Raw genomic sequence first — 22,234 nt, 5'->3', positions numbered from 1 at the left:
TCACCTTATTCATCTCATTCCCACTCATCTTCCCATCACTTCAAATACCCCCTCTGCCCTTGCAACCTCCCCCAAAGAAAAAAAACAAAACAAAATTTAACAGAAAAGAACAATCTTGTTGTGGAACCTATAGTATGACAAGTGAGTCATGCAGTATATCCTTTAGTCCATACATCTTACTTGCAAGTGTTCATTGGCATCGAGTCATTGATCTGGTTCAAGGCCTCAGGCTTCTACTACACTATCGATTCTGTACTGTCACTGGGACTCCTCTTGGATATCCTGTGACTGCCCTGTGTCATGAAGATCCTGCAGCTTTAGATCATCAGGACCAGCCCCTTCACATGCTCCAGCAGTTTATAGATGGGGTGGATGTTGGGATGTGGCCAAATCATAACCCTGGTTCTGGGCCTGGGTGGGTGCTGGTTTGGTCAGCCCTCCAGCTCTTCCTCATCCCCAACATCAGGATGAACTCTCCAGTGCTGTCCTGGCTTGCTCACTCTTCTGCAGTAAGCATCAGGGGATGGGTCAGCTAACCTACACCTACACCACCAGGTCCAGCTCTATTGTGTTGCCCAGAGGAGGTGCAGAGTCAATGTGCCAAGTGCTAAACTGGTGAGAGGCAGGGCCAGCTCTCCCACTTGCCTCAGGTGGTGAGGGTGTAGAGGGGTATCTCTCCCTTGCTCACATCACTATATGTCAGATGAGAGGTAGAGCCAGATCTCCTGAGTGCTGCAGCTGGTGAAGGGAAAGTGTATCTCTTTTATCTTCACTTGAAATGCAATATGGGGTTGGCAGGATGCGGGGTGGGAAAAGTCACTTGCTTTTTAAGCCTGAAGACCCGAGCTTGAACCTTGCAACCTGTATAAAGGTAGAGGGAGAGAATTGAGCCCACATAGTTATTTTCTGCTTTCTGTCATGCTCCATGGCTAGTATGTTCTTCGGAAATATGAGCAAATGTCTACTCATCCCAGATAGGGAACCAACGACACACCAAAGTATGGGTATCACCCAGATTGATCTTGGGGAATCAGTGAGTTTTAATGGTGTTACGGAAATATTGAAGTTATGTACAGGAACAGAAATGACTAATAGACAGCTGCATCATCAAAGTTTACCCCAGCATGAGTAACAGCTCACAAAAGTTGAAACCTGGACCACACAGCCTTCAGGCAGTTCAACCTGTTGGAAAGTGGACTTTCCAAGTACCAGTCTGAACCTCTTCCAGACAGCTCTGCTGGTCTTTTTCTTCTAGGTATTTCAACTGTTCTTGATTCTTGGCTGCTTGGTTGGTCTCTGCTTTGTCTAGGAGCTATGTTTCTCAAAGTGAATCATTTTACTTTTGCAATGGAGGATCCTAATGAATTTGGTTAGTGTCAGGAACATTCTGAAACTATTTCAAGTTACTTACTTTCATTTTAATGAGTTTCCCTGAAGAATAGAATGTTTCAATCTTTGAGGAAGCTGATACACAACAATAGCATATACACAAGCAATAATAATCATTTATAAAATTTAAAATATATATACTTTTAAATGAATGATATATGTTTCTAACTGTAATTTGACCTTTAAGGAAAATAAGAGAAGATAGGAAATGTAAAACACAGCATCATTTTCTTCATTCACATTCTTCATTGCACAGTACTCTCCACTCCTGTTGGTTCCAAGGTACCATTTGGTACCATTTCAACTTTGGCAGGAAGGACTCACTTTAGTATTTCTTATTAGTACAGGTCAACTAGCATAAACATGTTTCAAGCTTTGTTTGTGAAGATTTTAGTTTATCTTTATTTTTTGGAATATAGAATTACTCTTTGATAGGAATGTCCCCCCTCCCATCTCTTTCAGTTACCATTCCTATTGCTTTCAGCTTAGCATTGCTACTCGTGAAAAATCAGGTGTTTATTTTTTCTCTCATTTTTTCCTTTTATTAAAAATAGATTCTTTTCTCATACAATATACCCTAATTATAGCTTCCCTTCCCTGACTCCTCCTAGTTCCTCCCCATCTCCCTTCCTATCCGGATCCTTTTCTGTTTCTCATTAGAACAAAACAGGCTTCTAAGAGATAACAATCAAACATGACAAAATAAGACATAATAAGATAAAGCAAAAACCATCACATTGAGACTGGACAAGGTCACCAAACAGAAGGAAAAGTCCAAGAGTGGGCACAAAAAATCAGAGACCCACTCACTGACACACTCAGAAGTGCCATAAAAATACTTAGCTGAAAGCTAATAATATATACACAGAGGACCTGATGCAGACCTGTGTAGGCTCTGTGCTTGCTGCTTCAGTCTCTGTGAGTGCTGCTTCAGTCTCTGTGAGTGCATAGGAGCCTTGTTTAGTTGAATCAGAGAGCTTTGTTCTCCTGGTGTCCTCCATTCCATCTGGCTCTTATGTTTCCACCTCCTCTTCCATGGTGTTCCCTAAGCTGTAAGGGGAGGGATTTGATGGAGACATCTCATTTAGGGCTGTATGTTCCAAGGACTCTCTCTCCACCTAATGCTGATCTGTGAGTCTCTAGTGTTTTCATCTGCTGCCAGAGGAAGCCTCTGTGGTGATGACTGGAATAGGCAATGATCTATGAGTATAGCATAATATTATTAGGAGTCATTTTATTGATTATTTTAGACCAGTAGTGTTTGGCTTTGTGCTCAGTCTCTGGGTTATCTAGTCTCTGGTTCTTGGTCACCCCAGCACTGTTGGGTATGGGTTCCATCTTGTGGAGCAGGCTTCAAATCAGTTATTGGGTAGCTACTCCCACAAATTCTGTGCAACCATAGCACTAGCATATCTTGCAAGGGAAGATAAGGTTGTAGGCCAAAGGTTTGTGGCTGGGTTGGTGTTTGTTTCTCCTCTGGTAGCCTACAGAGTATCTTCCAGCACCAAAGACACTAGAAGGTGGGGTGAAGGCTCATGTAGGCACCAACTCACCTGTTTAGTGAGTTGAGTGCATGTTGTTCTTGGTAATGGGTCACAGATGTCAGTTTCTGAGACCAAACCATTGTGGTAGCTACAGTCTGGGTTGTTTGTGGGATTTCCATGGAAGCCCCTTAGCCAACAATTCAATTAAATGCAACCTGGTCCTACAACTGGAAGCCTTGTTTGGTGACAAGAGGTGGCCAGTTGGGATTCTATATCCTCCACTATTAAGAGACCTCATCTAGGATCACTTTCATATATTTGAGGAAGTTTCTACTGCACTAAGTTTTTATATCATCTCTGTAATGCCCCTCAATTCCATCTGTCTCTCCCCACACTCCCTCCCTCAACTCTATTTCCCCTTTCTTCCCTACCTGATCATCTCACTCCTGTCCTCACCTGCCTCCAGTCTACCTTAAAAATCTATTTCTCTTTCCTAGGGAGATCCATGTGTGCCACCTGGTCCCTTACTCTATGCGTCAGCTGTCTGGATCTATGGATTGTAGGCTGCTTATCATTTATTTCATGGCTAACATCCATATTTAAGTGAATACATATCATAGTTATCAGGCTGTGTCTGGGTTACCTCACTCAGGATGATTTTTTTTCTAGTTCCATCCGTTTGCCTGCAAATTTCATAATGTCATTGTTTTTAGCAGCAGAGTAATTATCCATTGTATAAATGTGCCACATATGCTTTATCCATTCTATAGTTGAGGGACATCTAGATTGTTTCTAGTTTCTGGCTATTAAGAATAAAGCAAATGTTTTTGGGGTGGTATGGAGCATCTTTCAGGCATATGGCCAAGAGTGTTATAGCTTGGTCTTGAGATAGATTGATTTCCGGTTTTCTGAGGAACTGCCATATTGATTTCCATGATGACTGTACAAGATTGTAATACACCACAATGGGGGAGTGTTCCCCTTGCTCCACATCCTTATCAGCATGAGCTGTCACTTGTGTTATTGATATTAACCGTTCTCACATATATAAGATGGAATCTCAAAGTCATTTTGATTTGCATTTCCCTGTTGGCTAAGGATGTTGAACATTTAAGTGCTTCTTAGCCACTTGAGATTCCTCTATTAAGAATTTTCTGTTTAGATCTATATCTCATATTTTAACTTGATTATTTGTGTTGTTGATGTCTAGTTTTCTGAGTTTTTTTATGTACTTTTGATATTATCCCTCTATTGGATATGGAGTTGGTAAAAATCTTTCTCATTTTGTAGGCTGCCCTTTTTCCTATCGATGGTGTCCTTTGCCTTATAGAAGCTTTTCAGTTTCATGTTTATTTATTAATTTTTGTGCCTGCTCTATTAGTGTGTGTGTTTTTTTTTTCAGAAAGTCTTCTCCTAAGATCTTGAATTCAAAGCTGTTCGCCCCTTTCTCTTCTATCAAGTTCAGTGTATCTAGTTTTATGTAGTGGTCTTTGATCCATTTGGAGTTATGTTTTGTGCACCTTGATAGGTAGGGATCTATTTGCATTCTTCTACATGCAGACATCCAGTTTGGTTAGCAGCATTGGTTAAAGATGCTCCCCTCTATCCAATGTGTATTTCTTGTGTCTTCATCAAAAATCAGGTGACCAGAGACGTGTGGATTTATATCTGAGTCTTCAATTTGATTCCATTGATCAGAGTGTCTGTTTTATGCCAATACCATGAAGTTTTTATTACTATAGCTCTATAGTACAGCTTGAAATCAGGAATGGTGAGATCTTCATTTATTATTCAGAATTGCTTTAGATATTCTCACTTTTTGTGTTTCCATATGAAGTTGGATATTTTCCTTTCAAACTCTATAAAGAATTCGGTTGGAATTTTGATGGGGATTGTATCTAATCTGTAGATTATTTTTGGTAGGGTTGTCATTTTTACTATGCTAGTCCCACTAATCCATGAGCTGGTGAGATATTGCCATCTTCTGATATCTTCTTCAATTTCTTTCTTCAAAGACTTGAAGTTTTTATTATACAAGTCTTTCAATTGCTTAGCAGAGTTACCCCCTGATAATTTATATTATTTGAGACTACTTTAATGTCCCTGATCTCATTTTCAGTCAATTTACAGTTGTATATAGGAGGGCTATTATTTTTATGAGTTGATTTTGTATCCAATGAGTTCCCCCGCAGAATTTTTAGGATCACTTAATGTTTACTATCATATCATCTGAAAATAATTATACTTTGACTTCTGTGTTTTCAAATTGTATCTTTTTTTGTAGATTTTTTTATTTGAATTAGAAACAAGATTGTTTTACATGTCAATCCCAGTTCCCTCCCACTCCCTTCCTCCCCTACTACCTCTCCCCATCTAAAACGCTACCTATCACATATCCTTTCTGCTCTTCAGGGAAGGTGAGGCCTTCCATAGGGGGATCATCAGAATCTATCATATCCTTTGAGATAGGGCCTAGGGCCACCCCTGTGTGTCTTGGCTCAGGGAGTATTCCTCTATGTGGAATGGGCTCCCAAAGTCCACACCTAAGCTAGGGATAAGTACTGAACTACTGCAGAAGGTCCTGTAGATTTCTGAGGTTTCCTCACTGAAATCTATGTTCCTGGTGTCTGGATCAGTCCCATGCTGGTATCCCAGCTATCAATCTGGGGAGCAAGAGTTCCCAGATGTTCAGGTCAGCTGTTTCTGTGGGTTTCACCAGCCTGGTCTGGACCCCTTTGCCCATCACTCGTTCTTCTCTGCAACTGGTTTCCAGTTCAGTTCATTGATTAGTTGTGGGTATCTGCCTCTACTTCCACCAGCTGCTGGATGAAGGCTATAAGATGGCATATAAGTCAGTCATCAATCTCATTATCAGAAGAGGGAATTTAAGGTAGCCTCTCCTCTGTTGCTTAGATTGGTGTCATCTTTGTAGATCTCCAGACATTTCCCTAGTGCCTGATTTCTCTTTAAACCTAAAATGTCTCCTTCTATTGTTTTCTATTCTTCCCCTGACTCAACCTTTCTGCTCCCTCATGTCCTCCTCACCCCTCCTCTTCTCCCCTTATCATTATTGCTCTAGCTAAGACTTTAAGTACTATATAGTATAGGTATGGAAAGACTGGACAGCCTTGTCCTATTCCTGAATATGGTGAAATTGCTTTGAGTTTTTCTACATTTAATTTGATGTTGGCTATCGGCTTGCGTTAAACTGCATTTATTATGTTGAGTATCCTTTGTATCCCTAATCTCTCTGGGACTTTTATCATGAAGGGGTGCTAGATTTCATCAAAGGCTCTTTCTGCCTCTAATAAGGTGATTGTGTGGGTTTTGTCTTCCAGTTAGTTTGTTTATATGATGCAGTTCAGTTATTGATTTTTGTATATTGAACCATCCCCACATCTCTGTGAATTCTAGTTGATCATGGTAGATGATGTTTATGATGTGATCTTAGATTTGGTTTGCAAGTAATTTATTGTGTATTTTTGCATTTACATTCATAAGGAAAATTTTAGATTGTTTATCTAGTTTCTTGAGACATCTTTATAAATGTATGTCAAAGTGAAGTCCTAAGTTCTAAAAATACTTTTTAACTGATCTGTTATAATAATTAATATAACCAGGTTATGTTCTATGTTTGGATACCATAAGTATATCACCTACAAATCTTAGAAATGAAATCACTGGTAGGAAAGTTAGGTTAAACCTTATCTACAGGGGAGCTAATGGGAACTGAAAATATGTGTGGTATACTATATCTTAACCTTCCACATAATTGCTCATTTCAAATATAGTTAGAAAATACTTAATTTTAGGGTCTGACTCCCGACACATACAGGACTTCTATTATTACTTTATTCAAATAATGGTAGGTCATTTAATGTTTCTATATGCAAGGAAATAATTCAATTTGAGAACTGTTCTTAAATTCATGGCTTTTGCCTCATTATTGAGTTAACAGTTATTTGCATTATTGCTTATTGGTACAGAGTTAGGTAACAACCAAAGAGCCTCATCATTGTTGGATTATATTAATTAAAAGTGCTTTGATATTATAGGTGTGCAAATTAGTTGTGGATTATTACTGTGATAGAGTTTAGATGGATAATAATAGTGATCATGATAAGGTTTTCTACCTTTTTTATAGCTTGTAGTGCTTTAATTTAAAGATCCATTTGTTAAAACTGACCGAGAAATGTCTTTTATGGTTGATTTTTTAGCCACCAGCTGAGCAGGCCAAAGCCAGATTACAGTTGGTCCTTGAAGCTGCTGGTAAGTGTTGAAAATTAACTTTTATGAAATAAAAAGTAAATCTCAGGCTGATGGCATACTTACACATGAGTCAAATGTTTTTCCCCGTTTTAAAATTCTTACAGATATAGATTATAGGTTTGAATCTATGTTACCTATTTATTGCCAATGAAAAGCTGTATGTGCTAAAAAAAAAAAGTCATTCCTTACATGTTTATGGATAAAACAGGTATTAGTTTTAAATTTTAATTTTAATGAAATCTGTGTTAATTTTCATTTTTTATGGATTGTACTTTTGGTGAAATAAAAAATTCTTTAACTCTAGATCATGGTTTTTTTCCTGACATTTTCTCCTGGAAGTTTTTTTTTTTTAATTTTGTAATTCGTATTTAAGACTATGATCTATTTGCACTTAACTTTTTTGTAGGTTACAATTGATTAAGATTTCCATTATTTTGGAGAAAATGAGGCCAATGCTATTTAAAATTTCTCTAGTTACATTAGACTAATTCATTGTACTATATGTTTTGTTGCCATCTAATCATAAAATGCCATGTTTAATTTCCCAGTGGTACAGTTTCAGAAAGACTTTTATTTCTTTCAATATGTCTAAAAATCCATGCTGTTTTCTACATAATAATTTTCTACATAGTAATTTAACTTTAAATCTTAATGTACTCGTGTGTGTGTGTGTGTGTGTGTGTGTGTGTGTGTGTGTGTGTGTGTGTGTGTGTGTGAGTTTTATTTACCTTTTAAGGGTTTACAAAAGTTTATCTCTTCTTGTCTGACAAATTGAGGATTCAATGATAATTCCAGACCACCAGATGACAGATGTTATATTTTTGAGCAAATACATATGTGTCCATTGACTCAAGAATCTCTTATATTATGTATTGTTACTATAAATTACTATAGAAATAAGTTTTTGAGATTATAGAGTATTAATTTATAGGATAGGGGTTTTTTTATTAGTTCAAATTAGAAACAAGCTTGCTTCACATGTCAATCCCTTCTCCCTTTCCCTCCCCTCCCTCTAACCCCCCACCAGCCCCCTTCCTCATCCCTCCTCTGCTCCCCAGGGAGGGTACGGCCCTCTATGGGGGTTCCCAAAAGTCTGTCATATCATGCAGGGCAGGGCCTAGGTCCTCCCCCATGTGTACAGGCTGTAGGATAGGTTTTTATACATTGTGCTGAACTGCTTTATGAAAACTTTATGCTACTTTTCATTACCACTAATTCAGTGATTATTTTTTATCCGACTGCTGTTTTTCATGCTACTACTATGAAAAGAATGATATGTAACGATGTAATGTTTTATATTTCTTTGAAAAATATATAGTGTTAATTTTGAAGATGCTTTATTGCCTCAGAGGGAAAGTAGATAGCTGGGTGGTGTGGACTATCAATTAACATACAAACATGAAGAAGGGGAGAGGCGGGACTTGGCATCAGCCTCAATAAGACAACCCCTTACCTTTTAATAGTTTCTTCTCATTTTCCTTGTTTCTGACAACCACCAATCTGCCTTCTGTCTCTGTAATTTCATACGAAGAGACAGGGTTTTGGTTTTTTGTTTTTTGGTTTTTTTTTTTTTCTTTTCTTTTTCTTTTTTCTTTGTCGAGACAGTGTTTCTCTTTGGAGCTTTGTAGACCAGGGTGGCCTTGAACTCAAAGAGATCCTCCTTCCTTTGCCTCCCAAGTGCTGGGATTAAGGGTGTGCAATGCCACTGCCTGGCTTAATATGTAGGTTTTTATATCTGTCATGTGGTCTGTTTGGGAAGTATATCCATGTTGTAACACATCAATAGGTTTTTATAGGTTCATTTCTTTTTATTGCTGAATAATATTTGTGTACAACTTGGCTTACACATTAATTCAGTGATAAAAATTTGAACACTTTCTGGTTTTTAATATTGTTGAGTAACATTATAAATACACAAAATTGATCTGAGCACCTGCTTTTAGATTCTGAGAGTATTTTTGTAAAGGAATAATTGTGAGGTCATTCGGCAATCCTTTAATTCTTTAAAAATCCCCAACAATTTTCCATAATAGACAAACCACTTTGTATTCTCAACTGCAATGTACAAACGGTTCCCTATGATATTAATAAGAGATTATTATACTTTTAGTTAGTTTTTTGAAAGTCTTTAGGTTTGGAGATTTTTTGTATCATAAATCCATCACCAATGAGAGGTAAGAATGGTAACTGTCTTTCAGGGTTATTGTGACAACAAATAATTATAACATATGAAGTACCTAATCCTAGCTCAGGCTAGGATTTTTGTGGTCAGCAGTCTCAGGCACCATTTCATAATGCTAAAAATTATCCAGTGTCTGTCAGTACAAAAACAGTTTTATACCTGTTTAAGACTCTTTAGATTCTGTGCAATGGATCCACACACTTTTCATTTTTTATCTCTGTATTTTTAATTGAAAAAAATTTCTACATACAGTATATTCTTACTTCTTTCCCCTTCCTCATATTCTCTCAGATCCTCCCCACCTATCTAACTCTAGGCCTTCTCTCTCTCTCTCTCTCTCTCTCTCTCTCTCTCTCTCTCTCTGAAAGCAAACAAACAAATTTTAAACAAAAACAACAAACTAGAATTATAAACAAACTAAAATTAGAAAACATAGAAAAAGCATGAGCAATACACAGTCACATAAAATCACAGTACCTGAAATCATAATATATAAGCCAAAAACCAGGAAGGTTAAAAAAAATGCCCAAACAAGTCATTGTAAGACAAAACATCTGAGAGAGGGAGAGAGAAAGAGAGAAAGAGATAGAGAGAGAGAGAGAGAGAGAGAGAGAGAGAGAGATAGAGAGAGAGAGAGAGAGAGAGAGAGAAGACATCTCTACAAATAGCATTGAGTTCATTTCATGTTGGCCATCTACTATTACTGGGCATGGGGCCTGACATTAAGTATACTCTGTATACCCAATGGAACTCCTTTGGATGAAACTAGTTTTTCCTTTGAGAATGGTTATCACTTGGAGATAGCTTCTGGGCTAGGGTTGGGGGCTTATATCCACTTTCCCTCTCAATATTGGGATTGCATCTGGCTTAGACTTGTACAGGCCCTGTGCATACTGCCATAGTCTCTGTGAGTTCATATGTCATCAGTTCAGTTATTATGTTTCCTTTCCTTGTTTTCTTGCATTTTTATAATGGCTCTTATAATCTTTCTGCATGAGAGGAGGTCTTCTCTCTCTCTCTCTCTCTCTCTCTCTCTCTCTCTCTCTCTCTCTCTCTCTCTCTCTCTCTCTGTTTTTTCCTCCCTCCCTCTACATTGCCCAGTTGTGGGTCTCTGTATTAGTTCCTATATCCTGTAGAAGGAAGCTTCTCTGATGATGGCTGACCAACACACTGATCTGTGAGTATAGTAGAGTGTCATGGAGTTCTTTTATTGCTATATTCCTTTAGCAGAGCAATAGTATTTGGTTTTCTCCTAGGTCTGTGACCTATCTAGTTATGTTTTTAACCACTCTAACAGGGCCAGACATGGGTTCCATCTCATGGAGTGGGCGATAAATCCAATCAGGTATTGGTTGGTCACTCCCACAAGCTTTGTAGTGGTCTGTCTTACAGGCAGGTCACCATTGTAGATCAAAGGGTTTGTAGTGAGTGGTGTTTACTTTTCTCCTCTGGTAACATGCACAGTACCCTTCAGTATCATGGACACTAGTCAGCAGGGGTGAAGGTCCTAGTTAAACACTGGTACCACTTCTCTGCATTCACTGTTCTATGTATGTGTTCTCTGCAGCAACGGGGCCGTACCTCCAATTTGTGGAAAGCCAACAGTAGTTTTAGCAATTGCCTGAGTTGACTGGGGATCCTCATAAGCCTCCTCTGACCAGCAACTCAAGTAGATGTAACCCATTTCTGGTACTGGAGGATTCACTTGATGGCAAGAGGTGCCTAGTTGGGATTTTTTTTCTTCCCCATTATTTGCTGATTCCATTTATATTTATTTTTATATAAGTATATATTTTAAGCAGATTCTACTGTAGTAGATTTCCTTATGATTTCTCAAATGACCGTTTGTATTAGCTGTCACTCCCCCTATTTTTTCCCTTTCCCCTTCTTTCTTCCCTTCCTCTCTCCATTTAATCCTCTGTTCCATTGGGAAATCCTTCCCTCCTTCCCTTATTCTGTACCTAACCTCTATGATCATATGGATGGTTGCATGCCTATAAAAGACTTAAAAGCTGTCATTTGCGTATAAGAGAATACACACCATATTTGTCTCTTTGGGTCTGAAATTTCTTACTCAGGATGATTTTTTTTTCTAGCTCCATACATTTACTTTCAAATTTTATGATTTTGTTTCTTTTAACAGCTGAGTAATATTCCATTGTGTAAATGTACTACATTTTCTTGAACTATTCATCTGTTAATATATACCTAGGCTTCTGAAATTTCTGGCTATTGTAAATAGAACAGCAATGAACATGCATGGGCAAGTGTTTCTGTAGTAGAATGTAGAGTCCTTTGTGTATGTGCCCAAGAGATTAACAAACTCTAAAACTTCATTTCTTAGAATTCATACTGTAACCTATAATTATTCCCTGAATTGCCTATGTTCTTTTCTACCTGGAACTTTTTGCTCATGTTTTGTTTTGCTTTCTCCTATTCCCTTTCTCTGGTAGGTTTTTTGTCTCTATTATAACACCATAATGAAATGCCAACTATTAATCTCTGATAGATAAGTTATTTGTGAAGAAATTAATCATCTGATAAACCTTTGAATATGTGCTCGCTGTAGGAATTAGAATAGAAGTTACTCAAGAAACTATGAATAGGCTATATACTGGAAGGACTTTAAATGAGTACCACAGACATACTTGTACTTCTGTATTCATTACTGCATATTTCATGATAGCAGAAATGGACTCAGCCTAGATGTCAGCAGATGAACAAAGAAAATGAGATACATATACCGTGAAATTTTAATTGGCTGAAAAAAATAATGAAATCATGACATTTCCAAGAAAGTGGGTGGAACTGGTAATACTAAATGAAATAAGCAGATTCAGACAGCAAAATACCATGTTATATATAGAACATAAAATTAAAATTGCATATGTGTATATATTTGCATATATATGTGTAGATCATGAAGCTAGAAAGGTGATTATGAGAGTGTTGGAAGAAATCTTAATGTGGGGATGCAGAGAAAGTAATGGATACATGTGACATGAACGGAGAATGGGATGACTGTCTAAGGAATGGAACCAGCCCTCAGGGAAACTGGGACAGGGGAATGATTGAGGGCAAAGTAAAATGACATGTATTCATGAAATGCCCTAATTGCCTATTACTTTATATGCTCACCTAAAAATAAATTTAAAAGCTTCAGAAATATTTAAATGGTAATTGTAACTGATGGATGAATTTTGTGATATTCCAAAAAATAAAGTTTTTGATGACTATGATATAATATGACTTTGTAAATATAAACTTTAAGTTAAAACATGACAGAAATATTATGAAGCATGATTATCAAAACAGGAGGAAGAAGGAAGATGAGTTTCACCTAAGGACTTGCCTCCATTACTCTTGCTTTTACTGTTGTTTGACTTGATAGCACCATTCCAATATGAACTGCTTGTTTCAAAAACCCTTCCCCTCAAAAAACTCATTTTTTACTAAGTATTTTCACAAGCCTAAAGAATTTTCCAAAAGAGATACATGTTTTCCCCCAGCATAAAAGGAACTACTTCTTATATAATTGTCTTCCTATATCTCTTTAATTTCCCCTCTTATTTTAGAAAAGGTCTTTCTTCATAACCATGGCCTGCCTTCTTTCCCCGACCTCCTGGGTGCTGACTTACCATTGTACACCATGCTCAGCTCAGTTAACTGCTTGTGTCTATTATAATTATTGCTACATGAATCTTAAAAATGATATTTCCAATGCCATGAGGAAAATTAGGAATTTCTTTTATTTCGTGTTTGATAAAGCAACGTACCTTAAAATCTCTATATAACAGTACTTTATCATCTAAATAATGTCTATGACACTTGGGATTGTACCTCAAGTTTTCAAAGTACTTTTCTAAGTCCTTTATCTTAGGTAATTAACTCCATTTTACAATCATGAAAACTTGCATAGCTGATTAGGACTTTTGATCTCTTACATCTGTAGTTTCAGTGCTTGAGCTTTTTTGGTCAGAAAGGAGAGTGAGAGAGAATATTACCAAATGCATATTTTATTTTTGTAAACTTTTGTAGACTTTGTATATTTACATTACAGTACAATAAGTTCTAACATCAGATCTGCTTTAGATTCTGAAATGGTTTTGATTAATAATGCAAAAGGAATAGAGCTCAACTCATAAAAAAGCTTTTTTTTCCCTTAACTATATAGAACATTCATAGCGTCTAGTTGTATAACTTTGGAAAATCTAGATTAATGTTACAATCTTTAATTTCCTGTCTTAAATAGGTACCCTCATTTCAGTGACCCTTCCTGGATGGAAGTTGGCTAATTGTTAAACACAGATTATTTTTATACATACATACATACATACATACATACATACATACATACATACATACATACATAATACATATCCCGTATCATAAGTTTTGCTTAGCAATCAATATACCACAGGTGTCTCAGTTCCTCTGCAGCATATTAAATTGAGATTTGATTTCCTCAGTTACTCATTAGGTGCTCTGAAACCAAGTCCTGACCCTTCCCCTTCACATAGACTTATGATCTCAGGAGTTCCAACACCTAATTTCAGTCTAGCATTAAATGCGTGTGTGATTCCAAGAATTACAAATGAAGATAATTGGTACAGTTAACTAATTCAGGGGCAGTAGAAAGCTACTCTGCTTTACAGTTTTACAGCTGATAGAGAGATTGCTCCATAGGTTTCTGACCCCTGAAATAGGATGATTTGTTGTGACAGAAGTTTTCATGTTAGGAGACTCCCCTATTCCCAAGCAGAGCAAATGATGAAAAAGTTTATTCAGACTTTATATCAGTAGTTTTTAGATTCATTTTTCTCTGTGTGGTCTCTTTGAGGTCATGTCAGTAGTCTAGATTGTTGCTGGTTTGATCATTAACATAACTTGCACTTAGACAAGTCATTCTCCTTTATAGCCTTATCTTCTTGTTATGGAATTTAGGTTAATACCTATAAAATGCTATAAACTCGCTGGTCCAAACTGTTCCAGTAAATGTTAGCAATTTAATGTGAGAAGCATTTCAATGTGGTATTTAGTTTTGCAGCTGGGAGCCTGAGGTGCTGCTCCTAGTTGCTGAGAAACTTATAGCAGCATTGCTAATGCTTGCTGAATGTCATTTGTTCATTCATAAAATGAAAATAACAATATGAACTTTCAGAGCTGTTATGAGAGTGAAATAAATTATTACAGTAAAGTCCTTAGCATTCCCAAAATAATGTTAGGTGGGAAACTCAGCAGTTGTTCTTTATGGTATTACCTGAGTGACTTTATGAAGTTATTCAAGAGAGGTTGAGTCACGTATCTTCTCGTGCTAGCATACATAAGCTGTTAGATATAATAAAAATTTAAAAACATTACTTTAAAATAGGTATTTGTTAAAACTTTTTTCATCAAGTGTAGTTTTTGCAAACTTCAGAGTTCTATGCAAAATTGAATAGCTTGGATACAAAATCAAAATGATAATGTTAATTTAACTTTGTTTCCAACAATGGATCTAATGTTTTATCAAAAAGATAAAACTACTGTTTTCTAAATGAAATAATAAGACTCTTGCTTTTAGAAGGTATGTTATCTGTTTTAGCATTTATTTCATGTTTATATTTGAATGATTGTTACTTACCTCTAATAGTATTTAGTAAGAAGAAAGCTATCAGTGAGAGTCTTGACAATATCACAGCAACTCGCCATGTATGAGCAGATGTTAAGCAGACAGTAGTTGAATGTTAATTCTGAGAGAGTGGTATGTTTAAGCCTAACTGAAGTATGTTGCATGTGGGCCTTCTAGACTAGAGTACAATGCTGGATCTCTGGGGAGAATTTTAAAGCTAAACCTCTTTCTTTTGGGTCCTCTATATGGACTCTATCAAGTCAGTATAAAGCAGATCATCCCTAGGCTAAAGCCCTTCAGCTTTTGTTATTGGGCTCTGTAGACCTGTAATTAGGCCTCCTGGCAGGCCTTGCAGGCCAGTTAATGGTCATATGGAGTTTCTGTGAGGCAGACTGGCTTTGTATAAATCCTGGGTAGGAATATGTTTATGGGTCACTTCCTACCAGGACCATGCTTTGTCCTTATGCCCTGCGGGCTGACAGGGAGCAGGTTCCCTTGACCATGGACTGTTCAGTGTGCAACTCCAAATCTACTTCACTAATCCCCAGTGTAAACAGAGGATTTAGAAGGGCTTCTGTCACTTACAGTGCTAATTCACTTGGGTGTCTGTGAATTTATTTTCCCCGACTTCATTACTGAAAGACTGACAAGTGTGTAAGGTTTAGATGGCTGTTTACACATCAGATGTGCAGGTCATTTCTAAGTGGGTTCAGAGTCATCCCAAACAATTTACTGTGGAATTATATAATTAGTTTCTTAGAATTGATTGCCTTTCAATATTTTTAAATTTAAATCATTAAGATTGTCTACTAATAGTCAATCTTTTCTTATAAGAATTGTAGGTCTTTTTTCCCTAAGAGTAAAGTAACATAGACTAAAAAAGTTTACCAAAAATTGATCATGTGGATTTTAGATAACTTAAAAAATAAACTAAAACCTTTATTGTTCTGAGCATTCTATATTAAGTGCAACTTCTGTTTTAGTGTAGCTAAGCTTTGGAGGAGAATATCAAATTGTTTTACAGAATGCTTAATGAAAACGTGATCCATGAAGTCTTAAAATTAATGAGTTGCATTTATTAGACATTTGCTATATAGTCATTACTTAATATTCGTTTCCCTATGTTTTAAGTATTTTTATAATTATTTCCTGTGTCCTAACCACGCTTCCTACCCAAAGTATTTGAATATTAAGAACGTAATGGTTGAAAATCTACTTTTTCTATCTTGTTTAACATAATTTTGTTAAGAGTTTTTTTTCTTTATTGATGAGATTATATTGAGCCTAGATTCTGAAGAGCCTAGAAACCCTAAGAGCACGCTGCAAAGAACTGTCACCTGTTATCCTATAGCAGTTTTCTTTTGAGTGAAAAATCAGTGAATACTTTCCTGTCTCATCTAGTAAACATGTGCTCAGTAGTTTGCATTTGGTGATATAAGAATGGCTCATGACAGATGTGGCTGAAAAGACCACATACGTAGACTGTATGATTTTATTCTGGTGGAACTAATAGGATCACTCATTACATTTTAGACACTGGGTTTTGTTTTGGTTTTTTTTGTTTTTTTTTTTTTTCTCCTTTCATTATCATCACTCCCACCGCCGCCGCCACAACCATCATCATCAAATTGTTTAAATAGGTTTAAATAGAGTAACCTTCCGATGTATAAGCACTGAATCTTTTCCTAAATTTAGGAAAAGTTGATGGCAACACAGAACCCTTTCTCTCTTCCAAATGATATTATTCCTGCTCCTATGTTCATTCTTTGTATTCTTTGGAGATTTCATATATGAATATTGTATTGACATCATTTCCCTCCTTTCCTGTCTTCCTTTTTATTTTTAATTATCCTGAAATCCCCACAAAATTAGCAATTTATTCCTTTTTACCCTTTTAAAATTTTATTTAAGAAAATTAGAAAGTACATACCTTAGAGAATATAAGACCTACCTGCAAACTAGATTGAATTATTAACAAGTTTTATTGATGTTCATAGAATTCATGATGGAATATTACATACTCAGAAGTTCGTTCATGCCACTCTAGGAAAACTATAGTTCATGTTCCTTGTTTTTATCACTTTTAAAAATAAAACTGTTAATGTATTTGTGACATATTTTAGAATTAAAAGAAAAACTCCTAAACTGTATCTGTAGCTTAGTTCTCTTTTCGTGTTAAGCAGTTGTTAGTATTTATATTGAAAACGACCTAGAATGATGTACACGAAGTTGATGGTGGCTGTGATCTGTGAGTAGCAACATTAATAGAGCTTAAAACATTGTTTTTGCCTTGTCTTCATTTTTCTGTTTGTTCTTTGGTTATGAAGAAGTATAGGAAAGGCTTGTTTTGAACATGATGAAATTCCCCAAGCAAATTTTGACAAATATGTATAACAGTGTAACTACAACCTAAGTTTTTAGAAAGCATTTACTCCAAAAAGTCCCTACACTCCTTTTGAAGTCAGTTTTCTCTTCATCCTTCCCAACCTTAACCACCACTAATCTGCTTTGTTCCTACAGTTACACAAAATAAGTGTAAAAATAATTCAGCTAGGTTTTCTGATTCTAAATCATTTTGTTTTAGATGCAGTATTGTATGCATATTTAAGTTTGAATTTCAGATTTTTCATTCTTAGTATGTAGAAATTTAATTCATTTTGAAAAGTTAACATGGGTTGGCATCCTAACGTTTTGTAAATTTAGAACCTAATACTTTGGAGATTTGTTGGTATTTTCTACATAGAGACAATCAATCTTTCACCATTATGATGTTAACTGAGGTGTTTAATTGATGAGTTTTTTCAGGTTCAGATGTTTTCCTCTGTTTCTATTTTGCTTTAATGCTTTATCAGGAGCAAATATTGCATTTTGTTAAATGTCTTTTCTGTATCTTTTGAAATGTTATGAATTTTTCCATACTTCTATATTTCATATTACTAATTTACAATCTTATACTATTAGGAGTAGCATCTCTTGAACATGATGCACTTATGTTCATGTATTGCCTCATTCAACTCTGTAAAATTTTATTTTATCTCTATATATTATATAATTTCAACGATATTTATCATTTCATAATTTCATAATACATAATGATTATGTGATAATGGCCCATGTCATCATATAACATGTTAATATCATTATATCACAATGATTAAATAACATTACATATTATATGTATCATATCTTGTACTCAAAGCAATAATAAATATACTGTTAAAGATATTTCTGTGCCTTATTGCCCATGAAATATCAATTTTGTAGTTCACAATAGCTTGAACTATAGAAGCTTTTGTTTATTGATTCTTGTTGGATGAGTAACTGAATGAATAAATGTTACTGGTAGCTTATATAAATGGTATTAAAATACCATTGGCGTTAAATCCTGATCTGGAGTTTAGAGTAATTTGGGGGCAAGAGAGTTTGCTCAGTGGTTAAGAGCATTTGCACTTTGAGGACACACAGTTTGGTTTCCAACACCTAATGGCAGCTCACAACCTTTGTAACTTCAGTGCCATGGGATTCAGTACCTGCTTCTGGCCTTGACAGGTGCAAGGATGCCCATTGTCAACATATACACATGCAGGTGAAACACTCTTACAAAGATTAAAAATAAATAAATCCTTAAAAAAATTGAAAAGTAATCATGGATTCTTTTTCTTACATAAAATGAGCATATTATTTTATATTAATTTCTCCAGTATTTTAAAATAAGAATTGTTTTACTCATTGTTGGCCTTTGCTGTTAAGAGTAATAATGTAACCCGCATCTATTGCCACCTCTGTTTACCATTTCTGTGTTCTTATAAACAGTCCTAGACCATCTTTATTATGGACAGCTTCAGCAGTGAGTAATTACTGGTCAGGGAAGACAGGGGAAATAGTTACTTGCCACAGGATTCAAATGGATTGGGTATTTTTTTTGGTTGTGAAATCAGTGTGAACTCAGAGTTGTAGCTGATCTATATGTAATGCAACCCATAATATATTCTAAATCATTGGGGTTAAATTTTCTTATATGTCTACTTTTTAATTTAGATTTTTATCTATACAGATTCACAAAGAAACAGAGGTTGCATGAAATAGTAAGAAAATGGAGGGATATGCAAGTCTGGCAAGTTCCTGTGGTTCCTCTATTCTTCATCCCTGAGTGAGAAGGAAAGCTTATCTTATCTTATCTTATATTGGGTAATCTAGACCTGTAGTTCCTAATGTCCTTTCATATACACATAGATATGTATAGATAGGATATACAAAAATTATTTGGGCTTTGTGATGAAGAACTTATACATGTAAAACCACACAAAATACCTTTTCTTTCTTCTTTGCAGTCCATTTAATAGGTTTAATTCAGTGAGCAGGTATTTCCAGCTTACACCAGGATAGTTATAAAAATGGCCTGACAAATCAGAAATTAAAATAAAACATGGTTGTTTCATGCTTTTGGGGTGTGTGTGTGTGTGTGTGTGTGTGTGTGTGTGTGTGTGTTGTAACTTACAAGAGTCTGAAGGATGAGCTTTGTATATGGCAGTGTTGTCACAGTGTCAACTTGAATTAAACTTGAAACAGCTGCCATCTGATCATCAAATTTTACATATGCCTGTTTCCAGTGTTTTTTGTTAGTATGCCAGTTATATGGCTCTTTTGCTTATAAACTGTAATTTCAGTCATGAATTTAAAAATAAATTTAATTTTAATACTTTTAAAAATGAAATGCTATATGTATTATTTTTATGACATCTTTGTAAAAGATTTTGTTCATCTGGACAAATTCCTGTTAGTTCTTCATGTAACTATAGTAGTTTTCATGTAAGTGTATGTTTTGGAGGTAAGAGCCTTTGAAGACAAGCTGGCAGTGAGGCTGGCAGTGATCATCCTTAGCCTTCTGAGTGCTGGGATCTCAAATGTGTACCACCATACACAGCTCCATGCAGGCATTTGCTATTGGCTTTAAATTATTCCATACAATTAATTTCTACCATTGAATGTGTTAATTGATGCTAGTAATTCTGAGATGTTGATGAGTCACTTAACATTTTAGAATTGTTTTTAAAATACCATTTATTATTGTCATTTTAAAGACATTTTTGAAAATGTAAAGATCTTGAAAAGTAAATGGGATCAGATCATTATCAGATCATTGTTGACTAAATTTAAGAATTTTTGTATATAATACAATCAAATATTTCTTTTTTAAAAAAATAAATCTCCTCCCCCCCCCTCTCTCTCTCTCTGTGTGTGTGTGTGTGTGTGTGTGTGTGTGTGTGTTCTCTGTGTAGTTCTGGCTGTCCTAGAACTCACTTTGTAGAGCAAGCTGGCCTTGAACTCAGATAACTGCCTGCCTCTGCCTCCTGAGTGGGAAATTAATGACATGCACCACCACTCCCAGATTCAGAGATTTCTACTCTTTAAAATTTGTTAATTCTGCTAGATAATAGTTACATAGGAAGGTAAGCATGTTCTTTGAAAGCCCTTTTAAGGCTAATATTTTTACCTCCTTCAATTGTTTCAAATTCCAAATCTCAAATGTTTTGGTCATTTTACCCAGTTCCATTGTAGGAATAGCTCATCGGTAGCTATAATGTTTTGAGATGTAAGCTGGGCATTGATGGCGCACGCCTTTAATCCCAGCACTCGGGAGGTAGAAGCAGGCGGATCTCTGGAGTTCAAGGCCAGCCTGGTCTACAGAGCAAGTGCCAGGATTGGCTCGAAAGTTACATAGAAAAACCCTGTCTCCAAAAACAAAACAAAACAAAACATTATGAGATGTACCTTAAATATTAAAATTTAATTACCTAGAATTGCTCTTTGAATAAAGACTCTGGAATATATTTCTATTAGCTGGCTATCCATAAATATTTAGATGCACCTTCAAGATTCCCACCTGCCCTTGAAACAGTTGGAGCCTTTGCTAGGTTGGGAAAGGCAAAGGAAGAGAGAAACTTTAGAGCATTGTAAGATGTCTGCCAGAACAAACTGGGCCCTCTGAGAAGGGTAGCCATGTGACACCAGAGGCCAGTAAGGACTATAAAGTAGCTCCATTTAATTCTTTCCTCACAGTGGTCTACCTTCAGTGTCTTCTAGTTGCCAAATGCAAACAACAGCTCAAGCACAAGGCATTCTGTTTGATGGTGTCAGTGAAGTTCTACATGGAATTAAACACAGAGCAGATTAAGTAGGGAAATGCATCTGGTTTATCTAACCTAACAACTAATGGTTGGTGGAGAGACAGCAGTCATTGATTGGTAGATAGTTCAGCAAGGTCCTTATTGCCAGATAGTGTCAGTAGAAAAGTGGACAGAAAACAGGTGTCTTTTAACAATTGCAATGACATTGGCTTCTTCCTTACATAACTTTAAAATACTTTAAAAAGTATTATAGAGCACTCCAAATTTGCTATTACTATAATTATTTACCTGGAATTTCACATGATGGCATGCCTTCCCATAGGATTTATTTGAACAAAAATATATTGTACTATGGCTTAATCCAGACAGTGGGATAGTTACAGTTCTTAAGGTACCATTCTTGCCCCACAATATAAGACAGTTGTGCAAATGAACAGAATATGCAGCAGTATGCTGAATGTTGCTGAAGTTTTAAAGCCTGACCTTACTACAGACTATAAAAAGTACAAAGTGCCTCTCCGGGGAGCAGAAAGGGTATGGGATAGGTAGGGTGTTAGTTGGGGAGGCAGTGGAGGAGGGGAGCGTGAGGGAACTGGGATTGACATGTAAAATAACCTTTCTAATTCAAATAAAAAAATATAAAAAACAAAGTAAAAAGTGTTTTTTAAAAAGTGCAAACAAAGTAGCAGAATCTCTGCCTTTGCCTGAAGACACAGGAAGAGCTCAAAAGTTAGTATAATAAAGAGGATAATATTTTCTGTTTTCTTTTTCCTCACCTGATATCTTTACAGATTCTCTGCATTAACAAATGACTTGTAAAAAGTGTTGGTATCAATGTGAGTAATAAAGTCCTTTTGGTATAGTTACTGAAAGAATATTTATCATTGCCTTATTAAATATGGGGAAATAAGTGTGCCATTTTTTTCCAAATGGTTTCATTTGCTCGTGTTTTCTTTGTTGATCCAAATGAATGAAATTAGAATAAACAATCTCTAAGTCATTTGTAATCAGAAGCTGATTAATGGAGTTTGGTTTCATAGCCATTATTCATTCACGAACACCTGATATCTTTCCCATAAACAAATTGTGTTTGTCCAAATTAAGAAATTAAATGAAGCATTTGATGAGTTTATGATTGACCCTTCCAACTCAGAGCCCATTAGTCAATGTC

The 22,234-nt window shown here is 36.0% G+C and overlaps 1 protein-coding gene across 1 annotated transcript in view; it reads left to right on the top strand.

Moving 5' to 3' along the window:
- Rsrc1 (arginine and serine rich coiled-coil 1) overlaps positions 1 to 22,234 on the top strand; it is a 348,477-nt gene that overhangs the window by 207,308 nt on the left and 118,935 nt on the right. Inside the window, exon 6 of the mRNA XM_035451720.1 lies at positions 7,091 to 7,142. Within this exon, the coding sequence (XP_035307611.1) occupies positions 7,091 to 7,142 (52 nt within the window). The remainder of the gene's footprint in view (positions 1 to 7,090; positions 7,143 to 22,234) is intronic.

Source organism: Cricetulus griseus (assembly GCF_003668045.3).
Source record: "Cricetulus griseus strain 17A/GY chromosome 1 unlocalized genomic scaffold, alternate assembly CriGri-PICRH-1.0 chr1_0, whole genome shotgun sequence".
In the NCBI taxonomy this organism is placed as follows: domain Eukaryota; kingdom Metazoa; phylum Chordata; class Mammalia; order Rodentia; family Cricetidae; genus Cricetulus; species Cricetulus griseus.
Note: the sequence above shows the minus strand (reverse complement) of the source record. Positions and strands in the feature narration are given on the sequence as shown.